The sequence below is a fragment of the Schistocerca piceifrons genome, chromosome 10 (assembly GCF_021461385.2).
Source record: "Schistocerca piceifrons isolate TAMUIC-IGC-003096 chromosome 10, iqSchPice1.1, whole genome shotgun sequence".
NCBI lineage: Eukaryota > Metazoa > Arthropoda > Insecta > Orthoptera > Acrididae > Schistocerca > Schistocerca piceifrons.
The window spans coordinates 105,755,987-105,779,367 of record NC_060147.1 but is presented as its reverse complement, the minus strand read 5'-3'; the positions used below and the strand labels follow the sequence as shown (position 1 = coordinate 105,779,367).

Here is a 23,381-nt window from a genome sequence, read left to right as displayed (position 1 = left end):
CTGATCCATTCTTGTAACACACATTTTATTTCTTTTGTACTCCTTTGCTCTTCTTTTATTCATTCTAACTTTATTCTGTGGCCCACTTTTCGTGCTTTTCACTACGTCCTGTCTTTTGATCGTGACTGCTATTTAATACCCCTGTTCATCTTTAAGTCCATTTTCCTGGTTTTACAACTTCGTCTTTGTTTTTAGAGCTGACCATCTTTAAAGGCCATCTTCTTCATTCCACCTCTTTTAAATATGACTGTCATCACTATTTGACGAATTCATTATAACCTGAGTGGGAGTGATGAGATGCCCAGTGCACTCAACTTCTCTGAAAATTAATAAGTTGACTATTATATTTAAATTTTCTTTTATCAATTACGTAGTTTTGCACATTATGCTATAATTCTTCTTCTTAGATTCTTGCCATCTCTAAAAAAAATATTATAATTTTAATTCCCTCTAATGAACCTTCCTTGGCAACTAGAGAAATTATTAAGTATTCTTGATAAGAGCAAAAAGAACAAACAGACAGGCAGCCTCGAAACTTTCCGCTGCTAAATAATTTATAACTACTGTTCCCTACTCTTACCAAGTCCTCTTTCCTTCCAGTATTAAATGATTTAAATAAACCTGTCCTTTGGTGTTCTGTTGAATATGAAAATTGAAATTGACCTTTTCATCAAAAATAAAATATTTAGTGCTGTGGATCTTAATTACTGTCTTCTTGGCTGAAAAAGAGTAAATTATTAATTTTGCAGTAATGAGTGGCATCTGCGGAGTGCAATCGAATGCACCTAAGGTTAAAGTTCTTCTTAGCAACCAGCGTAAGAAACAACTTTTCAAGATCTGCATTGTAATGTAGCTCCAAAAAATTCTTGATGCTGTTATTGAAAACAAGTCAGACGGATATGATTCTGAACAACTATGATAGTCTGTGTCGATAGGGCAAGTTCCACAAATTTTCGCTTTTCGCAAAAGAGAATCTGTTCATTCCAAAAGACCATGTTATTAAACAGAGATTTCACAGTACTACCAAGCATTCAAAATCCTACGTCTTCCGCTTGCTTGCACTTTATATCGTAATTACTAGGAGGGGAAAGATGAGCATAATATCCACTTCAGAAATGAGAAAAATTTTACCTTTTAAGATAACAATTATTATTTCATAAAAATTTTCTTCTCACTGCTCAACTATTACAGTATATATTCAGCTTTTTACAAGAGCGTATATTGACAAAAATTAATATTTTCTGATATCTCACAGAAATGGCGGCTGTCATTTCCATTTTTAACTATAGAAGTATCTCCTCTGAAAATACTTCCTTCCGTAGTCAAGTCTACTATCAGAAAAAAAAATCATTGGTAAAGTCACAGAATACTCAGGTTTGTTAAAATTCACGAAACACAAACAAACCAATTAAGTTATTTACAATGCTGTGCTCTCGCAGGCGAAAACGATAATGCAGGCTATTTACAAGTGAGAGTTTCTCTGTTGCTTTTGCCTCACAATGTTCCACTAAACAATTAAAATACAGTCGTGCTCCACCGAATAGACCCGTGTATAGTATTTTAGTGGTAAATAAACAGAACATTATTATTGGAAAATATCCCTCGAGCCCTCGCAGCATTCATTATTTACGTGTATGTCACAGTCTGCATTACCCGTTATGAAGTGATACTATATCCACATGTGCTATTCTTCTTTATTAGATGTACCTGAAGATGCCACTTCAACATTGTGAAACTGGTAGTACTATTACCGACCATACGATAACTGTTTACAGTTTATGTTTCAAGAATGCATAGTATTATTGTTAGTTTATTATATTATTATTTAATTTTTAAATGGTTGAAAATTTTCTGTTTGAGATACAGCTGAAAAACATATATACTTAAAAACCTCACTGAAAACTTTTTTCCCTTGATTACTAAAATTCCTAGCTTGGCAACAGGCCTTTGCAGAGTTGAATATTGCTTGGTGTTTGTTATGTATAAGCTTCAGAAAATGTCGCATTCTCTCTCCTTTTTTTCCCCCAAATTTGACTCTGTCCTACATAATCAGTATATAAATCTTAAGTTTACATATTTTTTGGAAATGCACATTTCTTATTGTCACCTAGTGTTCACAACGCGATCATACATAATACTGTACAAGTTTTATGACAACAAAAACAATCAAAACTTCCAGGCAGATTAAAACTGTATGCCGGACTGAGACTCGAACTTGGGACCTTTGCAAGTGCTCTACCAACTGAGCTACCCAAGCACGACTCACGCCCCGTTCTAAAAACAATCAATTTTTGACAAAATAAAATAACTGGATGGGTAAAAAGACTACTCACTCAGTAGCAGCAGAACACACACATAAAAGATTATAATTAGGCAATCTTTCTGAGCCAGTGGCTCCATCTTCAGGCAGATAGGTTGATGAGGAAGGAAGAGGGGTGAAGGGAAATGACTGGAGAGGCCTAGGAAAAGGGGCAGATTTTGGGAAAGTTACCCAGAACCATGGGTCAGGGGAGACCTACCGAACAGGATGGGAAGGGAAGACTCATTGTTGGGGACTGCACTGGATGAGATTTGGAAACCTGAGAGCTAAAAAGGGTCTAATGCTTTTGACGACAGAAGAATGTGTGAAGTGTATGCATGCTACCTTTCCACCTCCTTTATACAAGTTGACTTACTTGAGAGAGCACAGGCGATCTTCTTCGCTGGTTAGGCAGCTGCTGGAATCTCTATAAACTCCACCTCCGAAGGATAATGCTAGTTAAAGGAACCTCTAAGACTCCCTCTTTACTCGTGAAATAAGGAGGTACTACAAGAATACTTTTAGTTCGCTATTGGTATATTTCAACTTCCACAAAGAACAAAATTCACACTTCTCACATAAACATTCAACTTCTTGTAAGTCACCCATGTCGTCTCACATTAGAAACAATTAAGTTACATTTACAACAGAGTTGGTTTAATAACCACGACTCTATTACACTGAAATAATAAACTTGTCTTGTCTCTAGCAAGTCTGGATTAAGAGTTTTTTTAGGAGTTCCTTTTTTCACTAACAATAGCCACTGACACTCTTATCACAGAGTTACATAAATACTCCATGGTCCTCTCGTACACACTCACTAAACACCCATGGACTTCCCGACAGTTACTCTTCATTGCAGTTCAACCACCACATCCACATTCTTCTCGCGACTGAATTTCAAACCTCCATACACAAACATGTAACGTGTGGAAGGGAGGATTTTATCATCCTACACTGACATGCAATGTGGAGTCGTCATATGTATATAAGAACTACGATGGTTCTACATTGAGCAAACATAAGAAAGAGAATGTAAGCTAGAATAGAATTAATTGTAATAGTCATTTAAGAAAAGTCATTGTAATTAATACTCTGAGGAATGGATGGATTGTAGGATAGTGGGACTTAAATAGTGTATGTAGACATATTATCTATGGCGAGTACAGAATTTGAGAGGTAGAGGAGGGCTCTAGGGAGTAAATGATGCAGTAAAAAGTGAATGCAAAGTGTAAAATAGATTTTTATTTTTACCAGAGAATACTTAAGTATAGTATACATAGGAATGTATACTAGGGTAATGAACTATGAAGCCTGTGTGTGCACATATTTTTTCCCCTACAATACCTGACGATTCTGACATTGTGACAGGCTTTTCAATTTTTGTGTCTAAATGTATTTTTGTGTGTATGCAGATGTGTGCTCATGTAGTTTGATTCTTCGGCCTTCTTATCTAAAGAAAAGATGTAGGTTATTAGAAACCACGGAAACAAGGAAGGACTTCAGTGATAGAAGTTAGTGAATATGGAAAGAGGGAAAAACTAGATAGGTCCTCAGATAAGAAGTAAGAAAGGAAAAAAATAGATGTGGTTGCTAAGATCGAAGAAGAGAAAGAAGATAGCCCCAAAGACAGGAAACCCTTCCCACCCTGCTTTCCCAGGATCCCTACCCCTCAGGTACTTGAGTGAGGCATCAGAGGAGGTACGGTGTTAATTGTCTCCTATATATAAAATACTCTATACAAAATCGAAAATTTATACACTCTTGTATCACAGTTGTTTCATTAGTCACCTCATATTATATTATCCATAAATATAATAATCTATTCAATTTTATATTGTCTGGATATCACTTCTTTTCGGAGATTCTCTTAAATCTGTCTCTATTATATGGTCATATCCGGTTTTCTAAGTAATAAAGTTACAGGATAGTTATAGATGTTAAGCATAGATGACAGAATACTTTAAGATTTTAAGGGAATTTGGTGCAGGAAAACTATTTTGGAAGAAGCACCTAAAACAACTCGGGATCTGACGGTTGCCACTCCGCCCATTAAGTCATAACGTTAAAGTCCCTGGGGGACATATGACTCTGCCCGGGTCCCATGGATCTGATATTAACTTTCCTTGTGCTCTTGCAGACCAATATTTCTCTTTAAACTTCTTTTGGAAATCACCCCAAGAGGAAAAGTTCTCAATATTTACGGTTCCCCATTCTGAGGCTTCCCCTAAAAGGTAACCCACAGCAAATTCCATCTTTTTAGAATCTTCTCAATTTTTTGGCAAGACTTGATTAATCTTTTCAAGAAATGTGTCAGGTGCACGTCTCCGTCGGGCTTGAATTTAGGGAATTGTCTCGATAACCCCGAATTCGCTCCCCATTACAAATCTGTAACTACTTTACTAGTTAACACAACATTGGGTGAAGTTACCTGTTTTTCCACTTTGTCCTGGATAAGTTTGACTTCTCTCAACAGGTCATCTATGCCCTTCCTGGTATCTAAAAGTTTGGAAGAAACAATAGGCAACGCATTCCCTGATGATGTTATTCTCTCAGTGACTTTTCGATCTCTAATCCCTTCAAATTGTTTCCCCTAACTACTTATATTTACTATATCAGAATTAGCTATCTTCTCTTGGAAACTTTTCTATGCATTATCCACTCGTGTACTACACCTGTAATTTGTGATTGACTGACAGGCATTAATTCATTATGCTTATCGACATTGTCTTTTAAAGTATTCATTCCCTGCTTTACTGCATTAAACTTTATTACATACATTTTCAAATGATCCTAACTTTTATTGATTTCGGATTCTACTGTATTTCATCTTTCCTCAATGTCAAATTCTAACGTTTTTGATAATTCATGGAAATTATCATTCTGTTTATTACTAAGGTCAGTGAACATTTGATTTACATGACTGGTCAAGGAACTTGTCAATTAATTCTTCAGATCTATCGTAAAATTCTCTACTTTACTATTTAAGGCGTTGAATTCAGTGTTCAAAGCCCCCATGCCTTTGCATAGGTTACTAAATTCTTTACTTTGTGAATCGATTTTGGTATTTAACAAACTTAGGTATTTGTCTCTTGCCTATTCAGAGTTTCACTCTGGGCATCTAATCGAGAGTTTACTCAGCCTATTTCTTCACTTAGAGTTGCTTGTAATTGTATGCTCTGAGCTTTAAGTAGATTTACTAACTCAGACCAGTCACACTTCTTTGATAACTTTCATAGCCATTGCTGGTTCTGAAGTTTCCGCAACTTGCTGTATGTTATCCATACTTTTACAAGCTTTAGACCTTGTGAGCATTTAAAAATTAACTTGAAGTATAATAGCTGTACTAATAAAGTTCACTCAACAGTTTGTACCACTTTGTACTAAAATAATAAAGTACTGTTTTATGCTCACTCAGCATAGAATTTGCGATGCATCAGTGAGTGGATGTGGAGGCAGGTCAGCACCAGTGAACAGCAACTGGTGCCAGCGGCATCGGATGTTGGTTTCTGCGTCTGCGTCCCTTGCGATGTGTGTGAGAGCTCTACACTCCCCACACTGGATCGTCTTAGTTGAATCGTTCTAGGCGTATCTATTCTTGGTCTTAATACATCGATATTTTCTCTCTGGTTTTTAACGTTGTGACACTCTCACATCTTCTCCTTTTTTTGCATTCACAAATTCTCTCATTATATATTTGGGCAGAATCCAATTTCTTAAAATGGTTCTTTTATCTTGTTATGTTCAGTTTCTATGGCAACACTTGATAGCTTTTTCCCTCGTTTTCATCTTGAAATTCCTTTTTTCTTCCGTCCTGTCAAGGCAGCCAGGTTCTAACGCTTTTGATGACAGAAGAATGTGTGAAGTGTATGTATGCTACTTTCCCACCTCCTTTATATGAGTTGACATACTTGGGAGTGGGTAGCCGATCTTCGCAGGTCAGGCGGCTGCTGGAATCTCCATAAACTTCTTTTCTGAATGATGATGCTAGTTAAAGGAACCTCTAAGACTCCCTCTTTACTCGTAAAATAAGGAGGTACTCAAAGAATACTTTTAGTTCACTATCGGTATATTTCAACTTCCACCAAGAACAAAATTCATACTTCACATAAAAATTCAACTTCTTGGAAGTCACCCGTGTCATCTCACGTTAGAAACAATTAAGTTACATTTATGACAGAGTTGGTTTAATAACCACGACTCTATTACACTGAAATCAGAAACATGTCTTGCCTCTAGCAAGTCTGGATTAAGAGTTTTTTTAAGAGTTCTTTTTTTTCACTAACAATAGCCACTGATACCATAATCACAGAGTTACATAAATACTCCATGGTCCTCTCGTACGCACTCACTAAACACCCATGGACTGCCCAGTAGGTACTTGTCAGTGCAGTTTGACCGCCACGTCTACATTCTTCTCGCGACTGAATTTGAAACTTGCACACACAAACACATGACGTGCATTAGGTAGGATTCTATCATCCCACACACACATCTAAAATATCTTGTGTTTGAGACAGTAGAAGGCTAAGTGGTTCTAGAATTTACACCGAAATTCTCGAGCCACTACAAGGGGGAAGAAAGGGTAATATGCAAGACAGCGATTATTACTTAAACATAATACACGAGTTAATAAGAGTGAAAAGCTATGTGAATTGTATGTACCAGAGGAGGGAGGGGGTTATTCTAGGTGCGTTGGGGAAAATCTCAGACAGCTTTTCATTGCTCTCCCAATTTCCGCAATATTCTTGTCAGATCCTATGCTTCTTCTGCACCCATCTTCCTACCATATGGCTCCTACCCCTGTGACCATCCCTGCTGCAAGACTTCACCTATACATCCTCCTACCAGCACCTATACCAGTCCTGTAACTGGCAAAACATACACTATAAAAGGGAGACCCACCTGTGAAACGCCACATCATATACCAACTGTTTTTCTGCCTTTTACATCGGCATGACTACCACCAAATTATCAGTTAGGATGAATGGGCATAGGCAGTGGGTGTACGCCGGCATTGCACAGTATCCTGTTGCAGAGCATGCTGTACAACATGACACTCGTGACCTCAGTGCCTGTTTCACCACACACGCCATCTGGATTCTTCCCCCAAACAACAGTTTCTCAGAACTCCGTATGTGGGAACCAGCATTACAATGTGTCCTTGATTCTCACCATGCATCTGGCCTTATTTTATGTTAATTTCTTCTGCCTCAGCTTTTCTTCATAGTAACTACTCATTTCTTCATTCTGTTTTAGTTGTCTACATCTTTCATTTTCTTACCTGTCTATTTTTCACCTCCACCTCGCCCTCCTCTGTTACATACAATGCGCTTAGCTTTTCGCCCTTATTGACTCTTGCACAATGTTTAAGGTGTAATCTCTGTCTTGCATATTACCCTTTCTTCCACCTTTAAGCTCTCAGGTATTCAAATCTCATCTGGTGCAGTCCCCAACAATCAGTCTTTCCTTCTCATCCGGCCCGGTAAGTCTCTTTTGTGACTTTCCTGAGATCTGCCCCTTTTCCTAGATCTCTCCAGTCCTTTTCCTTCACCCCTCTTCCTTCCCCTTCAAATTATAATCTTTTATGCGTGTGTTCTGTTGCCGCTTGGTGAGTAGATTCTTTTATCTATCCAATTACCCTATTTTGTACAACTTTTATCTTTGTATTCAGAAGTTTATAGCGGGTAGAAGTCAGTACATCATTCTCAGTGGGGAAGAATTTTCAAATGTGAAAGCAGTTTTTAATGCATACCAAAGGACTTGGCTAAAATTAAAGTGTTAACTGTTTCCAATGTTATGTAGTGTAGTTGCTGTGAACTGGTGTCGGGTAGGAGTAGTGGTGATGAGGAGTTGAGGATCTACCAGACTAAGTACAGATACCATAGCAGCTGTACAATGACTAGAACAGAAAACTCAATGGCGCAGCACTCTACCGATCTCAGGGCAGCAGGTACGCTAGTTCTATCCTGTGTTTTCACTGTGGAGAACCCAGACTAATGGGTCGATTTCTCATATTACATCTGAAGGTGACACATCAACATCAGATTTTCCATCTGTTACACCTTCTTTTTTCTGACCAAAGCATAGAGCTCCTCATGCAAGCCAATTCCTGCAGCCATTACCGAGTGAGGTGGCGCAGTGGTTAGCACACTGGACTCACATTCTGGAGGATGACAGTTCAAGCCCACATCTGGCCATCCTGATATAGGTTTTCTGTGATTTCCCTAAATCGGTTCAGGCAAATGCCGGGATGGTTCCTTAGAAAGGGCACAGCCGACTTCCCTCCCCATCCTTCCTTAATCCAGTGGGACTGTTGACATCACTGTTTGGTCCCCTGCCTATATCAACCAACCAACCTGCAACCATTTTTGTGTAACTGTGCCTGGTAGCGAAGTAGAGAAACAAGTTAAGAATATATCTGATAGCGTTACTGCATAAGAAGCACAAGAAATGTCATTCAGCTGTGTGACAAGGTGTGAAAACTGAGGGAAGTGTTAGTGGCTGCTAGAAATCCATGTGGCCTGTGGGGCTCATCATAGCACATCTTAACATTTTTTTAATCCCTATTTCACTACTGAGTAACAATCAACTTTTGAGGCTATGTAAGAATGACTCAAAACAAGATGGTCCAGCTGTGTGATTGCATTCAGTTACAGTCATGTTTTGACCTGTTAGAACGTAGTGCATTAATCCATCAGTGGTATAGGTCACAAGTATGCAGTACAAACGTAGTACATTTTGGAATGTATATAGTGATGACAAACTATTGCACAATTTTGAGTTGTCATTAGTCATATAGATGAGACTGAAATTGTCTCTAGCTTTCAGATGAATCCTCCTCCAGAGAGTGCCCCCCCCCCCCCCCCCCACACACACACACACACACACACACGGGAGGTAGGAATGTTTCACTGAAGAGCTCATTTCAGCCACAGGTAGGACGACTCATGTGCAGCACGCAATGATGTGGACGAGTCAGTTGAGAGAACAAGACTGCAGGGATGAGATTGTGAGTGCAGGATGGGTGAAGTTTGAAAATTGAGGCCAGGAGTGTTAAGGGATAGAAAGATCTGTTGCAGAGATATCACATTTTTATGAAATTCAGAGAAGCTGCTTTTTGGGAGGAAGGATCCAGATGGTTGCTTCACAGGCCTCCAACACTACTTCTTCTGAATTATATAGATGAGAATTGTCCTTACAATATTACATTCTTTGATCCTCTCCTGGGCCCAGTCTCTCTTATCTCCAGCCTCACTACGAGCTCCACCCCTACCACGTTGACCCATTCTGAATCCACAGTCTCCTCTACATCTACATCTACTCGACAAGCCACCATGGAGTGTATGTCTTAGTATAATTCGTACCACTACTAGTCATTTCCTTCCCTGTTACACTTGCAAATGGTGAGAGGGAAAATTGACTGTCTACATGCCTCTGTATGAGCCCCAATTTCTCTTGCCTTGTCTTCGTGACCCTTACGCAAAATGTGTATTGAAAACAATACAGTTACTCTGCAGTCAGCAGCAAATGCCAGTTCTGTAAATTTTCTCAATACTGTTTCATGAAAAGAACATCTCTTTCTTCCAGGAGTTTCCATCTGAACTTGTGAAGCATCTCAGTAATATCCAAAGTGTTGATGAAACCTACTGTTAACAAATCTGGCAGTGCACCTTTTCATCTTCCCATAGTCCAAGCTGGTGGGGATTCCAAATATTCAAGCAAAACTCAAGAACTGGTCATACTAGTGTTCTATGAACAGTCTACTGTATAGAGGAGCTACATTTTGTTAAAAATTCTCCCAATAAACTGAAGTAAATTATTTTCCTTCGCTACTGCCGTCCTTACACACTCGTGTCATAAATCGATGTGACTTTTTCAACCAACACACTATTAATAATGTATTCGAACATTACAGGGACTGTTTTTCTTACCACTTTGCATTAATTTACATTTTTCTACAGTTAGGGCAAGCTGCCATTCATCACACCAAAGAGAAATTCTATCTTAAGTCATCTAGTACCCCTCAGCAGTCAGTCAGTGGCGAAACTTTCCTATATACTACAGCCCTATCAGTAAATGGTAGCAGATTGCTGATCATCATGCCATGGTATCATTAATGTATGCAGAGAGTAAGCCTTCCCCGGAGCAGTCCATACGATACCTTCATCTCTGATGAACACTTGCAGTCTCACCCTTCCTCTGTTCTATGTCCCACTCCCAATCTACTGGTGTACCTTATTGTGTGCTCCACACAACTCACCGTGCCAGTGACCAGAGTGAGCTCACTGGCACCACGTTTTTACTCTGCGCACCTGCTGCTTCTACCTCTTAGCCATCGGCCATCCTTCCTCAATAGTGTCTCCTGTTCCTCATTCCTATTCTCCCCTTGTCCACTCAATTGGGGTATGATTTTGGCACAGCAACTTTGCAGGTTGTGTGTGCGGGGGGTGGGAAGGGGGTGGAAGGGGAAGTTCTCTATAGCTGTGAAGGAGGATTCGTCTGAAAGTAAGGAATGACACTGTGTCTCAAGTATTTGGTGCATTCTTACCTGTATTATTTAAATTATTTCTATTCCACCAAGGGCTTTCCATTACCATGTTGAACAATTCTGTAAGGCAAAAAGTAATTGCTTGAGCTCACCAGTGTAAGAAATTAAAACCCTGTTACAGATATTGAAGGAACCTTAGCCAGAATAGCAAGAGTAGCAAGAGTTGTTATAAAAAATAAACAAAAGGTACTCCACAGAAATCAGTCATGTCTGTGCCCAACATGCTAACATTCTGATGAGGAGATAGAAGACCCTTTCCAAGGAGTTGTGGGTACTGGTGACATAAAATCCAAATATAAAAAGAATTTGCCAGCGGCAACAACTTGTTTATCCCTAGCAGATTATTCCACAAAAAAAAAAAAAACACCAATAGTAACTGAAAATTGCAAGAACCAAATGGAACTAAAAATGAAAATCTTTTACCAAACACTGAAGAAGACATGCAAGATGTGGCACTACTAAATCAATTTCAGATTGCAAGTATCGTACACTAGCCAAATGCAGAGTAAAAATAGACACAAAGGAAGAAAGAAATTCTTCTGGCATGAAGTTAGGAATGTGGCCAGCCACAAATTCCTCTCCTGTGCTGCCAACCTCATCATCTCAGAGCAGCACTCGCACCCAACTTCCTGAATTTTTTCTTTTAAATATTTCCTGGTTCCATGTCCTAACATCCTGTCCCATCTTATTGGTTAGTGTTCTCCATATGTTCCTTTCTTCACCCGTTCAGTGACATTAAGAGAATTGACTAAAGAGTAGATAGGTATTCTAAGTTAAATTAAGGCACAAATTCAGCACAAGTGAATGGGGCACTCATTTAACGAATGTATATATACAAATAGCAAAAGATAGTGTTCGTGTGAAGAAAGCAAAATAAAGAAAATCAGAGAAGGCAAAAGTTTCAAGCATAACAATAAAGTGTATCTTTGAACAATATGATGAAATACAGTGAATATATTACGAAAGGAACGATTGAAAGCAATAGGAATATGAAAAATACAGACCAGATATTTTTGTTGAGTGAGCACCATGTTTCATGAATTAAGAATTCAGATGGCCCAGTAACTAACAAGAGCCAGAAAATTGTCCACGTAATTGAAGACTCGTGTAATTATTTATATAGTCCTCAGGTTGAACCATATACACAGATTGGTAAAACCATATTTACACAAATCTAATGTACCATCGAATGTAATGTGCACCCCAATTTTAAAATATAAATTAATTAAAAAAAGGAATTTTGGCACATTGCTGGTAGGGTATTTTTATTGTTGAACTTTATTTTACAATGCTAACTTTATTTCAAACAATAGTGAGTGTATACATGAACTATAAAAAACAATAATAATTTATTTTTAAGTTACTCATTACAGTAATAAGTGACATTTTAATTATTAAAAAATAATGCCAAACTTGATACCTACATGACATACAAAGAAACATACTGTAAATTACGGGCGTTACTCATCATTATTCACTAATTTCATCATTACTGGAATCCTCGGAAGAGTGTGCATCAGAAATTGGTTCATTTCCTCCTTCCCCGCCATCATCAGTGTCATTCCAGAGGACATCATCTTCACTGCCATCCAGAGTATTTGAGATATAGCATTTCTTGAGTGACATTACAATCGTTGGTGCTTCAGTGCATTCCCAGGCAGCCGAAACCCAGTGCGCAATAATTTAGGGTGCAGAACATTTAATTAGTTCACAATTTGGTTCGCAAAACCATTTTTCGTACTGTTCCTGAACGTAACCTTTGAAAGGTTTATTTATACTAATGTCCAAGGGTTGTAATACAGAAGTCATTCCTCCAGGAATAACAACAAGATCACTGGGTACACTGTGGACCTTCTTTTTTACCTTGTCAATGAGATGATCATGAAATGCATTAAGACAAATTATTGATGGTTGCTTGGAAAGTCCACCAGGACAGATTTCCCACATATTTCTAAGCCATTCAAGCATTAAAGTTTCAGTCATCCATCCCTTCTCTTGATTCCGAACAATGACGTCACCAGGGAATAGCTTTTCATCTTTAGGTGTCTTGGGACTTGTTTTTCACTTGAAGATTAAAATAGGGGGAAGTTTTTTCTCATCTGCTGTGATTACCGGTGTTACTGTTAAGCACTGTTTTTCACACCCAGATGTTTTTATGATAAATTCTTTTGTACCCTTCTCGTTAATCGTGTAATTACAAGGCATATTAAACCAATTTTGATCTCATAAGCATTGCCTGTTTGGCCCATCAAAAAATTCTTCTTTCCGAAGTGTGATAACATATCGCTGAAATTCTTGAAGTTTCTTCTCAAAATCCTATGGAAGCTATTGGCATATTATTGTACGGCGTCGCAGAGATACTCAAGAATATGTCACTCAAGGCATCCTATGTATGACCTCCTTTATGGATAAACCACACCTTCTCGAAATCCCCCCCCCCCCCTCCCCCCAATAAATCGAAGTCAACCATTCACCTTATCTACCATAGGCCTCACATGCATCATTACTCTCAGAATTGAAATGATGTGACTGTGGGAAGTGCGGTGCTACTAATGCTCTACCTGAACATTTTGGGCTTATTTTTCCAACTCATCAACATTAACTTACATTTTCCTATATTTGGAGTTAGCTGCCAATTATCTCACCAGCTGAAAATTTTGTCTAAGTCACCTTATATCCTCCTACAGTCATTCAATGACAACACCTTCCCATATACTACAGCATCGTCAGCAAACAGCCACAAGGTGCTGTGTACTCTATTTGCCATACGGTTTATGTATATAGAAAATAACAGTGGCGCTATCACATTTTCGTGTGGCACAGCTAACAATACTCTTGTCTCTGATGAACACTCACCATTGAGGACAACACACTGGATTCTGTTAATTAAGAAAACTTCGAGCCACTCACATATCTGGGGACGTATTCTGTATGCTTGCACCTTCGTCAACAGTTTCAGTGGGACACCGTGTCAAATGCTTAGCAGAAATCTAGGAGTATGGAATCTGCTTGTTGCTCCTCATCCATAGTTCACAGTGTATTATGTGAGAAAAGGTCAGGCTGAGTATTGCATGAGTCATGCTTTGTAAAACTGATAGTAAGGATATTGGTCAGTATCTTGCTAAGTACAGTAGTCACGTGCACTTTTTTCCAGTCACTAGGGACTTTGTGCTGTGTATGTAATTTTAAAGTGTGTAACATAAATATTATACAGAAATGCACTCTATTATTGTTGTCATTGTGGTGGCGGTCTTTAGTCTGAGTTGTTGTGTGCATCAAAAGACATAGCTTTCCATGTTAGAAAGTACTGTGTGAGCCTCTTCATCTCATCATAACTGCAGCATCCAACATCCATTTGAACCTGCTTTCTGTAGTCAAGCGTTGGTCTCCCTCCAACATTTGCATCCCCCTCACTGCCCTACATTACCAAATTTACCATTTCCTGATGGCTCAAAATGTGTCCTATCAACATGACTGCCGTTTGTATGTCAGCCCTTGCTCTTTGTTCATCCACAGCTTCCATTTGAAATAATTATGATCGTGGAAGACAGATTGACATTGCTTTGTATGAGGTGGCACATAGTGTTAACAGGATGCTTCATGCAGGCCTGTCGTTTTGTCATACCCATATCAGCATAGCAAAAGTCAAGAAGAAGAAGAAAAATGGTGCTAGATATCCATTACTTGGTCAATAATGCCCGCCCATAGGTTTGGATCAAGAAAATCAACTTGTGGGCAATTGAGCCTATTTTATGTTATCTGTCAGATCCTGCTTAATAGACTTCTGTAAGATCTTGCTCTAAAATAATGTCAGAGTTACTTGGTCTGTCCCATTGGAGATCCACTTTTTCATGTTCCTATTATTTAACAGCTTGTAATAGTACAATAAGTAACACCTGTGCATCACTTACAGTTCAGAAGTGTAATTTACAACAAATGCCACAATTTTGCACCATTTGCAGTTCGCCTGAACGGTCGCCAGCTCCATCCAAGCGTCGACAGAATCAGCACCCATCAACTTCAGCCTCATCCGATCGACAGGCTCCGTCTGAAGGTGGTGGCAGATCGGGTTCTGAAGGAGGCAGGGGGACCAACAGAGAGCGACAGAAGAATGGCAGTGATGAGGGGAGCGGTCGTAAGAGGGTCAGAGGCGGTGGCTCTCCCAAAGCAGTGGCAGCAGCAGTAGTGGCTGCTGCTGGGGATGGGGCAGCGTCTGCAAAGCCCAGAGGTAGGCACTTGTCTGTCTGAATACTTACGCTCTTAAAAATAAAACGGGAACGACAATGAAGGGCTTACAGAACAAAAATTATGGCTCTTAAGTCTCTTACAGTTGGGTTTTCATACTTTAGCGGCTAAAGACAAAAAGAGTATGTGCATAAAAGAAAGTTATTGAGAAATATTACGAGAAGAGCGATGTAAAAGTTAAGTATTGAAGATGGCATTATGAAAAGGATAGATTGCTACTCACCTTATGAAGAGAGATGTTGAGTTGTGGACAGGCACAACAAAAAGTAATACAAAAGCCTTGCGTCATACTGGGTGGTGCAACAAGTTTGCATTTACCAGGGCGGACTTTGAATGCTTCCTGACACGATTCAAGTGTTATTTTTGTGTAATAGGGACAAAAGATTTTCATCATTTAGTAACTGGTTTGGGACAAAACATCTGAAAAATGAGGCTAGGCCAAGAAAAGACTTTAACTGTTGCTTGGTCATGGGCACAGAAAATTGTTCAATTGCACCGAGCTATCCTGGCTCAGGAACAGTTCTGTCGGGTGAGATGATATGCCCATGAAATTTCAACTCCGAACTTCCAAATTTAGAATTGGTGAGGTTTAATGTTACTCCTGCGTTGGCAAACTTTGTGAAAATTCTACACAGTAGATCAACATGTTCTCCCACGTAGCTGTGGCAATTAACAAATCATCCACATACACTGTGACTTTATCTAACAGCGCTGGTTTTGAATCCTTGTCCAGAGTGGAAATAAATACTCCAGCGCTGACATTCAAACCGGGTGGAAGCATTCGAAATTGATAACTGCGTCCAGCAAATACAAAGGAAGCGTCTTCCTTGACATTTCACTGAGTAAAATTTGCCAGTAGGACAATAGGAGGTCAATACTTGACAAATATTTAGCTCCATGAAAACGTTGAAGCAATTCTTCCAAGTTTTCAGGCCTAGTTTGTACAGGTATTATAATTTTGATCCCCCCCCCCCCCCCAATTTAGAAATTGCTAGAATGTGACTGCTGTATGGTGAGTATGAGGGTTCTATGATTCACCACTCTTAACATTTGACGAATTTCCGCCTTTACAGCCTCCTTTTTAGCCCATGGTACAGTGTAAGATGTTCTGCAAAATGTCTCATGTGGGGCAACTTCCACGTCATACTCAAAGTTTTTATTATGCCGGGTTTATCTGCAAAAAAAAATTAGCGTAGTCCTGAATGAGATTCGCCCGCTCTTCCGTCTGTATGTTTTCCAGATAGCATGTTTCTGATACTTTAGCTTTGATAGTGGCAAGATTACTGAGTATGGCTACTTCTGAATCATTTGAGTGCAGGAATTCTGTCTTCTCAAATTGTTCTGCAATAAGCGTGGACCTACTAATTTTACAACAATTCTACGACAGTATCTGTTGTGCATGCTCGGTGTTTTAATGAGCTGCAGTGCAATTCTTTTACCATCATTTGTAACTACATATTTTCCTGCCTGTAGGTCGATTATTGTGTCCCTACTGTGCAGAAAATCCCAGCCAAGAATGCAGGAAACTGACAATTTTTTTATGAGTAAGAAGTGGCATTGTATGTGCTAGTCTTCTACTATCAAATCGGCCTGCACCTGTTGCTTCACACACTGTGTAGATGCACCTAATGCACCAGAAATGCGGCAGTTTTGCACAGGCAAAACAGGAAGACTCCTTATGCAATTTACTTCATTGTATAATGTGTAATTCATGACACTGGTTATTACCCCTGTGTCTATTGTAGCTTTCACACGGATACTGTTTATAAAAACTTTCATTGCAACTTGCAAAACATAATCTTCCGTATGTTTGCATGTGTTCGGCTCTTGTAAAAGTTCTTCCCTGATATCCACACCATTGTTGTACCTCAGTGTGTTCAGGTCAGATTTGAAGTTGCCACCACTTTGGAATATGAACGCACTAGGAAGGCTGTTTAGTGTTGTGACTTGGCAAGACAGCCAAGCCACTAGGAGGTAGCCGAAAGGCACGCGTTTAAGCTCACGCAGGCTGGCGTGAGGTCTGTAACAGTTAAAGGAATAGAGACTAGCAAAAAAGTTACGTAACTTCTGGAATACTTAACTTTAATCCATAATTGGTAAACATCGGTCTGACGGTACATGCATCACAAGATAAATAGCAAATGATAATGGCGCCTTGCTAGGTCATAGCAAATGATGTAGCTGAAGGCTATGCTAACTATCGTCTCGGCAAATGAGAACGTAATTTGTCAGTGAACCATCGCTAGCAAAGTCGGCTGTACAACTGGGGCGAGTGCTAGGACGTCTCTCTAGACCTGCCGTGTGGCAGCGCTCGGTCTGCAATCACTGATAGTGGAAACACGCGGGTCCGACGTATACTAACGGACCGTGGCCGATTTAAAGGCTACCACCTAGCAAGTGTGGTGTCTGGCGGTGACACCACATTTAGAACGGTCGGTTCTAGTTTAACTGTTGTGGATTGGCATCTTGCTCTATGACTTCGCATACACGATTCGTTATAGGGCAGCTGTTGTCACTGTTATTGCAAATGTGCGGGTTTGAAATAACAGGCATGGCTTGTATCATCTTTTGCGTTGGATTCCCAAACCATAAAATTGGCCACCGGTTAGGCCAACCATTTCCATAATTAGGATTTCACTGACTACTTTTGTTCCTGTCATTTGCACATTGCTGGATCAGTACATTACTGCTATTATTCCAGGAATTTCCCAATTGGTTTTTCCCTGGTGTTTTCCTATCATGGTTGGAATCATTGTAACCATTTCCATTACCATCCTTCCAGTTTCTATTGGAACCATTTGCTGGATTACCGTTCTTATGGTTCCACTTATTATTTCCGTAATTCGTGTTTGGTTTATTTGCTGAGTGGTTATTTTGACTATATGCAGCTGCATTCACTTTTGTGTACTGGTTCTTTCCACTCTGGTGTTGTTTGTTACCATCACTGATGTTAGTGTTATCACTGTTGTGATAGCTGTTGCAGTTGTTGGAATAAGCCTGATACGACTTAGTGTCTTCTTGGATGAGATCGAGTGAGTTGATCACGGACAGAAACTGTTCCAAGTCCTCATCCGGTACATTAATCAACTTATCTCTTAGGTGGATAGGAAGTTCTGCCTTGTATGCGGAGCACTTCTTTGCGAGAGATTGGCTACAACCAATACCTCATTTTCGCAATATATCTCTCGAAGTATTTCCGCTAGCTTCCCTTACGTGGGTTGTACAGTTCGGGTGAATACACTTTTGTGGGCAGTCGCTCCTGAATACTCGTGGACTAGTATTTAGAAAGAAATGCTCTTTCAAAATCTGCTAATTTGTCACATACTTCTGATGCTTCACTCACCCATAAAGCTGCATCACCTGTGATGTGCGACATAAAGAACTGTATCTTCTGATACTCTGTCAAACATCTTGGTAAGATGTTCGTGAAAGCTTGTACGGGTACAATGGGGTGGACTGACTTCTTGTCTTCAGAAAAAGTTTGGAAATGACGATGTTTCAACAAACTTTGTTCTGTCTTGGTGGTGCTAGCACATGGATCATTTTCGTGTTTAGCTTGGACGGGCGCTATATTGGGTGATTGAAATATTTGTTCATTGCCGTAAGTGGGTTTAATGTCAATGATAGGATTTTCACAATGTGATGGAAAATTATCTTCCGATCTGGTATCACTTGACATAACCCTTTCCAGGTTCCTTATGTGGGTGTTTACCTCTTGCTTCCACATAGGATTTTCTTCATCGGTGTCCTTTTTATCTGAATGTACATTACGTAATTCGTCGTAATTTGCTTCTGTGCCGGAACACATTTCTGTGTGTACGCGCTGCACAGCATTGTTGACTGCTACATTTTTTTTTAATCAGTTTCATATTCCTTGTCTGCTATCCAATTTGATATGCCTTTATTGAATTATTTTTTGTGACTTTCTAATTGTTTGCCCAGGATTTTCTGGTTGTTGAGCTTAATGTTGGAGACTGCAGAAGTTAAAGTTTCCACATTCGTCTTTACTTCATCGTGAGAGGTTTTCAACTAGCTCACATCAGTTTCAAGTTTCGTGAATTGATTTAAAATTGGAGCATAAGCTGCCTTCATTGTAATTAGCTCGGATTTAATTGTGCCTAGTTCAGCTTTAGTTTTGTGATCATGTTTTTCCTGCTTGCGATCACGCATTTCAAGTTTTTGTAAGAAAGTGGTAAGCGGGTCGAGCGAAATGCTTGCATCCGTTACTGCTGATATTGCGTCTTTTTCTGTCTCTCGTTCACTCTGATCGGTGCCTATATTAGTGTCGGCATTTGGCTGCGTGTTTTCTAAATTCACTGCCATGTTCGGATCAAGTAGTGGGTTTTCTAATGGCTCAAAGTTCAGATCCATTAAAGAATCATTATTATTTTGTGCTTCACTATCAATATTAGCTGGTGAAACCATTATTGAGTGGGAAAATGACTTTCTTTCCTACTTTTACCATTACCAAAAATTATTCAAAGTCAGAAAAATCTTCACACAGATATTTGCTCTTAAAATTAACTCACAATAATCACAGCAATAATAATTCACAAGAATGAATAAATTAATTTTCCTTGGTGCGACGTTCATTTATCAGTGCTTGACCAAGTCAGCCATTTCGTGTTCCCTTTTGCACATGAAACAACAATCTTGCATCGCTTTTGAAAATTTTGATTTTGCGTAGCACTCCCTTCCAAAATTCACTGGTTAATACTACTTCTAACTACGATTTGACTTCTGCTGAGCATCAAAGGAAATTTTTTCTGAAGAAGAAACGACTAACTTGAAAGAGCAAAAATAAAAATTCATTTGTGTGATTTTACCAGTCCTAAGACTGGTTTGATGCAGCTCTCCATGCTACTCTATCCTGTGCAAGCTGCTTCATCTCCCAGCACGTACTGCAGCCTACATCCTTCTGAATCTGCGTAGTGTCTTCATCTCTTGGTCTCACTCTATGACTTTTACCGTCCACGCTGCCCTCCAATACTAAATTGGGGATCCCCTGATGCCTCAGAACATGTCCTACCAACTGGTCTCTTCTTCTTGTCAAGTTGTGCCACAAACTCCTTTTCTCCCCAATTCTATTCAATACCTCCTCATTAGTTATGTAATCTACCCATCAAATCTTCAGCATTTTTCTGTAGCAGCACATTTTGAAAGCTTGTATTCTCTTCTTGTCCAAACTATTTATCGTCCATGCTTCACTTCCATACATGACTACACTCCATACAAATACTTTCAGAAATGACTTCCTGACACTTAAATCTATACTCGATGTTAACAAATTTCTCTTCTTCAAAAACACTTTCCTTGCCATTGCCAGTCTACATTTTATATCCTCTCTACTTCGACTATCATTAGTTATTTTGCTCCCCAAATAGCAAAACTCCTTTACTACTTTAAGTGTCTCATTTCCTAATCTAATTCCCTCAGCATCATCCTGTTTAATTCGACTACATTCCATTATCCTCGTTTTTATGTTCATCTTATATTCTCCTTTCAAGACACTGTCCTTTCTGTTGAACTCCTCTTCGAAGTCCTTTGCTGTCTCTGACAGAATTACAAGGTCATTGGTGAACCTTAAAGGTTTTGTTTCTTCTCCATGGATTTTATTACCTACTCCGAATTTTTCTTTTGTTTCCGTTACTGCTTGCTCAGTATAGAACGCCAGTTTTCTTTCTCCTGATAACGACGTCCTCTTGAGTAGTCTCCGCCCGGAGTCCAAAGGGGGGACTATTGTACCTCTGGAATATTTCACCCAAGAGGACGCCATCATCATTTAATCATACAGTAAAGCAGCATGCCCTTGGGAAAAATTACGGCTGTAGTTTCCCCTTGCTTTCAGCTGTTCGCAGTACCAGCACAGCAAGGCTGTTTTGGTTAGTGTTAAAAGGCCAGATCAGTCAGTCATCCAGACTGTTGCCCCTGCAATTACTGAAAAAGGCTGCTGCCCCTCTTCAGGAACCACACGTTTGTCTGGCCTCTCAACAGAGGCATGCACTGTGTTGATGCATCTTTTGGGATACCAAGAAAGTTAGCTAGATTTCTTCCAGCTTATTGGTCAACTCCCTCACCCCATTTCTAGTTCTTTTAACAGTTCCACACCCTATTCCGCCATGTGGGCCAACTTTGGGCAGCTCTCTGGAACCAAGGTCAATCCCCAGATTTCCGGCCAGCCATAGCAAATTATTTTATTGCGGACCCCCATTGCTACCTCCAACAGCTCAGGCTGCTATTTTGTGGAGATTTCAAGCTCTATCTGCTATCACCCTGCCTTCCTCCCTCCCTTAGAAACGAGTGGAGGAGGGCTCGAGTTGATACCCGTCTCCTCTGAGAATCGTGAATGCTGCAGTGCTGCCTTTGCTATGAGGGAAGTAGATCACACTCTCACTTCATCCCAATCTACCACCTCAATGTCCACATCCAGATGTTGTGCAGCACCTTTCTCTTGTGGGCAAACACTTTCTGCTTCATATGTACAATCGCATCTGGGCAAATGGCACATTTGCCAAATGCTGATGTGAAGCCACTGTCACCCCCATACCTAAGCCCGATAATAAGAAACACCTTCCTTCTATCTACCACCCCATTTCCCTCACCTGCTATTTTTGCAAGGTGATGGAATGTATGATTCATGCCTGGCTGGTATGATAGCTCAAGTCTTTCAATTTACTAAACAATGTGGATTTTGACAGCGCCTTTCTGCAGTTGACAATCTCGTCATTTTGTCAACCCTTGTCATGAAATGTTCTGTGAAAATACCAGACCGTGTCTGTGTATTCTGATTTGCAGAAAGCCTACTACACCTGCTGGAGGACAGGCATCCCGCATAAACTCTGCACGTGACACTTCCATGGCCGGCTGCTCCGTTGTCTTTAGTATTTTTTTAAAAGACTGAGTTTTCAAAGTACATGTGAGTTCTGCATTGTCGGGCACCTTTGGCACCTTTATCCTGGAAAATGGGGTGACTCGGGGCTCTATCCTGAGCGTCGAACTCTTTGCTATAGCCATTAACACCATTACGGCCTGTCTCCTGTGGGGCATTTCCGGCTCCCTTTCTGTCACCGATTTAGCGATCTATTGCAGTTCTCCACAAACTTGTCATCTTAAGCAGCATCTTCAGCAATGTGTTGATCATCATTACTTATGGAGCATTGACAGTAGGGTAGATCTTCCACTGACAAAACTGTTCGATGAATTTCTGGCAGCACAATGGGTTTCTTCCACCGTCTTTACATCATGAGTCTCTTGCTCTTCCATTTGCTGAACCTATGAAATTCCTGGGACTCATGCTCGATGGGAAACTTCGTTGGTCCTCCATGTGTTTTACGTGGCCACCCGCTGTACACGGTCTCTTAATGTCCCATGTGTCCTAAGGGGTATTTCCTGGGGAGCAGATAAGACCAGCCTCCTCCATTTGTACCGATCCCTTGTCTGTTCAAAACTAGACTATGCGTGTTTCGTTTATGCAACTGCAAGTCCATCCATCTCACGCCATCAAAATACAATCCAATGTCATGGAATCCATTTGGTCACTGGAGCCTTTTACACTAGCGCAGTTGCGAGTCTCTATGCAGGAGCTGTCGAACTATCACTGTCATACTGGTGTGATATTCTGTTCAGCGGATATTCATGCCATTTGTCTCCCACGCCTGACCACCCATCCTATGCCTTCACCTTCAATGACTCTTGCAGCTGCCAGTATGGGTTATGTCCCTCTTCTCGTTATGTCCTGGTGTTCAATTTCGGCTATTGGTCCGGCAGCTTAACTGCATGCTACCTGCCACTTTCCTGATGAGTGTGAACCCTTCACCACCTTGGCTTCATGCAGTGGCCCTAGTTCATCTTGGATTTCATTCACTTTCTAAGGAAACTACTCCTGATTCAATGTACCGCTGTAAGTTTCTCGACCTTTGTGTGGAACTTAGCAATAGTACCTTTGTGTACACTGATGGTTTTTGGACTGACCATGGTGTCAGATGTGCCTCCATCATTGGCATCAATGATTTTCAGATCGGCTTCTGGAACACTGCTCAGGATTTACAGCAGAGCTCTTCAATCTGTATCAGGCTACGCAGTACATCCAGCAACACAGGCTTCTCAATTGTGTCACATGCTCCAATTCTCTCAGTGCGCTTCAGAGCCTCTGTTAGCTGTACACAGTGTGTCCCTTAGTGCAACAGGTCCAAGAAAGCTTCTACTTGCTCACTCGTGAGGAAGCTGCTGTGATGTTTATGTGGGTTCCTAATCACATCAGTTTGATGAGAAATGAGGCTGCTGCCA

The 23,381-nt window shown here is 40.1% G+C and overlaps 1 protein-coding gene across 1 annotated transcript in view; it reads left to right on the top strand.

Moving 5' to 3' along the window:
• Positions 1 to 23,381, top strand: part of LOC124719120 (serine-rich adhesin for platelets-like) — a 255,086-nt gene that overhangs the window by 30,180 nt on the left and 201,525 nt on the right. The window contains exon 4 of the mRNA XM_047244815.1: positions 14,813 to 15,078. Coding sequence (XP_047100771.1) covers positions 14,813 to 15,078 — 266 coding nt within the window. The remainder of the gene's footprint in view (positions 1 to 14,812; positions 15,079 to 23,381) is intronic.